Source organism: Limulus polyphemus, unplaced genomic scaffold (assembly GCF_000517525.1).
Source record: "Limulus polyphemus unplaced genomic scaffold, Limulus_polyphemus-2.1.2 Scaffold640, whole genome shotgun sequence".
NCBI classification, from domain to species: Eukaryota; Metazoa; Arthropoda; class Merostomata; order Xiphosura; family Limulidae; genus Limulus; species Limulus polyphemus.
The window spans coordinates 208,569-214,208 of NW_013666250.1; the positions used below are offsets into that span (position 1 = coordinate 208,569).

A 5,640-nucleotide genomic window follows, 5' to 3' on the forward strand; every position below is an offset into this window, starting at 1 on the left:
CTTCTGAAACCGGAATCAACAAGAAGGGGGGCCTCTACTGCACTCAAATGTGGGAAGTGGGTAGTATTATCCTGAATCTAGTATTTCAAAGAGAATCCCGCATAAGCTGGTTTTGTTCCAACTGACAATCGGTCCACCTGGGAATAAGCATCAAGGGAAAAGGGAATGAGGGAACCCAGCTTTGCCCTGTTCTCACTAAGTGGATAAGTGTGTGGTACTTTACACACAGGAAGAAACATGTTTGGTCCACCACCTCAATTATTGGGAACTGAGAAATGGTATGGACTCCCGTGCTCCACTTGGACAGCAAAGAGGGGAAGTACATACAGTGGGGAGTCTGGATGAATATCACACTGAAGAAAGTGCAATAACTGTCCACAATTCCCTATTTTGAAAAGCAGACCATCCCAGATTTATGCAACCAAAGGGTCGACAGATATGGGTAGAAATCCTCTTTTGCTTTACTCATGACAGTCCATGAGTGAAAGTCCACCACCGAGTTAAACTTATGGCTACCTAGACACATAAGTATATACTACCAGGCATGCCACTAGTGGTCTTGCAGAACACCTCAACTCTTTGGTGTGCTTATAGCTCTATCAATATATAATGTGGGTTTGTGTAAAAGCACACCTAACCAAGCAACATTTGCTACAGAGTTGGTTCCTACGAGTAGCAGCAAAAGACGGTCCCTGAAAAAAAAACATAAATGAAATGTTGTGAAATGACATACCCAATTCAAAGGTAAATGGATGGGTGTAGAATCCCCATGGGAGGGAGATGATATCCACCCGAGAAATATACAGCCAGATAGTACAGATAATGAGCAACATAGAAATAGGGAGAAGTCAACATTCCAGCCTGAATGATTTCTTCCAACGAACATCAAAGACAAGCAACCAAAGATATATTGATATGACAAATTTGATAAAAAAAAACAATGAGGAGATGGCAACCTTCCATGAATAAGTATGAAAATGCCAGCCTAAGGAGTTGATGAACCCAATCAATTAGTATGACAGGGATAGAACATGGGAAACAGAAGAGTTCCAGGGAACAAAAGGTTGGGAAAATAAACCCTGAAAGGATGCAGTACATGCCACATAAAACTATAGGGAGCAAACCTGACAAGGAAGCCAATTAGGATTGGAATGGGAATACAGGTGGGAGATGGAAGATAAAGAAGTGGGTGTAAAAGCCAAATGACTTCCCCAAGCAACAGAAGTCTTACAGAGGAAGGCCCAGTCTGTTTATATGATGACATAAGAGGAATGGTAGAGGATTCTGGTAACATTAGCAGCATAAATATCCAATCAATGACATCTGCAAGCTAGGAGGAAAAGGAAACGTGTAATATACCACATACCTGATTAATCAGCTGTAAAAAACAAATGTAGATTGTGACAGACCAAAATAAGAAGGTGCCAGAAATAGTGAATCCAATTTTCTCCTCCTTGATTGTATTCACCCTTAGAAACATTGTTAGGTTGAAAATGAGAAAATGCCACTTGTCAAACATAGGAATCTAACGCCCTGCAAATTAAGACCTGTACCTTTTCAACACATAAATTCAAACCTGATGTCTGGGTAGTTGCACCAGTAGTGTTGTCTACTGTAACAGAAATTTCTGTTGTTGATACACTGAATCGCAATGTCATTCTAAGTCACCATATGATTCGGTAAGAATAAACAAATGCACAAAAAACTTGGAACTGAATGCATACACATTAAAAGAAAAGTTGAGAAAGGTATTAAAATGTCAACAAAGTGTAACCATAAATGGTAGTCACATGCAAAAAACACACATCTAAACAATGCTGTGCGAATAAAGAAAGTGAGGATTGAGGGAAACATTAGAGGAAGTTAGCTGCACCAATATAGGTGGAACAATAATATTGGTGGAGGGTGGTCACATGCTATATACATGTTCAAAAGTGGTGCGAAATTTGTGGGATATACAGACTGGTGCACTGAGCATTAAAATGTTTTAGCAATGCTTAGGGGACAGAAAGAAGATTGAAATAGATAAAACTGTATCTGAATATCATACCTAAAGTTACAGCAAAAAAAGTTGTGAGAATAATGTTATTCTCCATAAAGTATCAAACCATTATAATTTTTACAAATACAGAAAACAAACACAGTATTACAGTAGTTCTAAATACAAGTTTTAATGGAAATGTAATTAAGTTTCCATAATCAAATATGGTAGGAAGATTTAGTTACATGTATTAAGTATTAAGAAAAATATACACAATATATTCTTTCTACAGTTTTACATTTAACAACATTAATATAAGTCACTGATGAACCCTATCTTGTTAAAGCAGAGATAAAATCCATAACTGCAGTTTACAAAATGAACACAATTAAAATGCTTATTTCCTATGTGGAACATAATGGCTAAAACTGCTAAAACCATATTGTAAAAATATTCACCAAACTGCTTAATCATTGTACAGGTAAATGCCTTTTATAAACTGTGTACATACAAACACGTCATTACTAGTTAACTCCTACATCGATATAAGAAGGTTTTATTTAATAACCACATAATATTATTATTTTTGCAAATTAAAGACACTACTTTTGAAATGAATTACAACTATGTTGTGTGTGCATGTATTATCTATACATCTGTGTCACTTAGTACACACAAAATTTTATTTTCTTACATTTTTGCTACACGTCTTAAAGTTTGAAAATGAGCTAATAATTTTCATGTTGGTCATTTTACTTTGCAATTTTGGATATTTGTTTTAAAAATCTGCATGTAAATGAATAGTTAAATTGTAAACAACTCATTACTGCAACTTATGTTGAGTTGTTCTTGCTACATGTACATATTTGGTTCAAGTTTCATTTGCAACATGACCTAACATGTATATGACTAAGAATTTTACAGCAAGTCAGCATCCTCATAAAGTACTATAATTCCTTTTTCTACATTTGCTAGAATACATATTTACTGTTAACTAAATTTTAAATGGTATATAACATACAGTTTATTGAAAAAAATGAAATAGTACACACAACAGTTTGCTGAAGCTAACTGAGAATTATCAAGTGTAACAATTAACTTAAACACTCAACTTATGAGTGGTTATCCAGCAAGTCAATAGGTACAAGATATTTATCTAATATACAAAACTTACTTCAGGGTACTCCTTCACTGGGACAAAGACTTTTTCTTGAAGAGTAACAATTTCTCCTTCTGGATGAGGCAACAGCAAAGGTTCTTTCTTGGCTCCATTCTTTTGAAGTAAGGAGCTTCTAACCTTAGCAATTTCTAGAGGTAATATCACAGAAAAAAAAAAGAGTAAACTGATTCATCCTTATTATTAAAATAAGTTCTCAGGTATATGCATCAATTACATTCAAAAATGGAATATATAATACTTGTATTAATTTTCTTGTAATTAGCAATTTCTAAATATGCTAAAAAGGAAAGATATAATAACATGTCAAACATAAATATTTAGATGCCTGGGAATATGCATTTCAAAAAAATCTAAATATTTGGTTAAAGGTTTATTATTTATCATTTTCTATCCCAAATAACAAACACAAGATACTCCAAGTTTTTACAAAACCATAAGTAGTTGTCTTTATATCAAAAGTGGGCTAATAGTTTGGCTGACAACACAAATCAGACAGAAGTGTATCTCTAAATAGCATCATTTATAGTTGTTTTATGGAAAAAAAATTTATATCAGAGCCACATCATAACAAGTCCTCAAGCTTCTGCAACCACTATATACACAAACACACCTGTTCAGTCTGGTCATTGCAAAAATTTTTTGACAAAAGTATCAAAAAATGTTTAGGGATTGTAGACCCATAGCACATGCTGAATTAAAACACTACTCATTGAAAGATACATCAACTGAAGAAAAAAAGAATGTCAAGGACATTTATCGTGAATCTCAAGTTATGGTCTTAAATTTTCAAAGACCCCGCAGTGATAGAAATGGCTCTACTGAGGTAATGCATATATATACCTAATGATCTCAGTGATTTGTATCTTCTGATAAACATGAAATAGATGAATGTTAAATTTACACAACATTTAAATATAAAACTCTAACATGTTTTATGCATTGACTGCAAGATAAAAAATTTTGCCATCATCATCATGTATCATGTTTTTTCTACTCTGTGGTCCCTACTCCTCATAAATGTCAATTTCATTTTCAGAGATTAGTTCGTTGACTTTTATAATTTGTAAAACACTCATGGGAATACTAATAATTCAAAATCACCTTTTTTTGGTGTACCTTTTTTCATGGAATGACACACAACTCTTTCTAAATTATGCAATGGCAATTGTAATCTGCACAACTAGGTGTAGCCTAGTTCTGAACATTCATGTGTGCTATTACTATTACTACTAATATTTAGATTACTACTACTACTTCAGTGAACATGGAAAACACAGGAGTCTCAGGAAGTAATATATGGAGCAAGATCCAAAGGTGACCCCTAACTAAGATTGGTTAAAAAGGATAAAGGGGACTGTTTGTATTACTGAAACAGTAACAGCAAATGTGGTTGAAAGAAGAAAGGGCCCTGTAGCTTCCAAGTTGGCTTATTTATCAAGTTAATTGAAACATTATCACTTAAGCTGAATACCCCACACTAGTCCTACAAATTGTTCGGGAAGGGTGTTGGTCTGTGCCCCGAAGATTTTTGACATTCTGCAGTCATGTTGAAAAGTGAACACAGATATATAAACAACAACTCTGCTTTACAAATTATAAACAGTACATAGATAAATTAGTGGTAATATACAACTTCACTAAAACTAAAAGGAAAACGGAAAATTAGTAAAAACTTAAAAAAAAGTAAAATACTAAAGTACATAGATTTGCCAATGAGTTCTAACTTCTAATTACGTAAGACCAGAGTACAGAAAAAAGCACTACCAGTGCAAATGTTACGAGCACCTACCATCATCAAGAAGTCTTTGTAAATGGACAAACATGTTTGGAAACGCTGCAAGTTTAGTTTTATCTTTAAATAGTTGCGATAAATAGTCTGCTACATTCTGAGGGTTATCAATGAAATGCTCACTCATTTTCACAACTCTGAAATATTTTAATTTAACGATATACAAAATTAATATTATTACTAAATTTTCTAATCAAACACGACAACATAGGCCTAAATCACACGTATTCCCGATATATTCACGTCCTTCTCAGAATATCACTTACCTATGACGTTTAAGAGGCTATATGTGCATGCGCAGTACCGAATGTGAAATTAACAGTTTATCTTATTATCGTTCCTTTTAACGATGTTAAACATGTAAATAAAAAATATTATTTAGTTCAATAGATTCTATCTAAAAACTGTTTACGTTTTGTTTTGTTCTTTGTAGCTAACTCTGTGTTTGCTTGTTTGTGTCGTATATATATATAGGTAAAACTAGATTTACTCGAGAGCAATACGATAGGTTAGCATAAATCTAGGATATTCAATCAGGTTATTTATTATAAAATAATGATAAATATGATTATGTAATTTATTCCAAAAGTAATGTATATTTCGTATATTATGAATTTAAGTTGCACTTTTTTGTATATACATTGTGCGCTTATATCTTCTGTGTTCTTTATGAAAGGAATGAATGGCTTT

The 5,640-nt window shown here is 33.3% G+C and overlaps 1 protein-coding gene across 3 annotated transcripts in view; it reads right to left on the reverse strand.

Moving 5' to 3' along the window:
• Positions 1–5,216, reverse strand: part of LOC106459634 (protein held out wings-like) — a 55,895-nt gene extending 50,679 nt beyond the window's left edge. For all 3 annotated transcript variants that reach the window (XM_013919266.2, XM_013919265.2, XM_022386161.1), the window contains exons 1-2: positions 4,951–5,216; positions 3,156–3,289 (exon numbers count right to left, since the gene is read on the reverse strand). In XM_013919266.2, the coding sequence (XP_013774720.1) occupies positions 3,156–3,289; positions 4,951–5,077 (261 nt within the window). In that variant the 5' untranslated portion in view covers positions 5,078–5,216. The remainder of the gene's footprint in view (positions 1–3,155; positions 3,290–4,950) is intronic.
• Between the last annotated feature and the right edge of the window lie 424 nt (positions 5,217–5,640).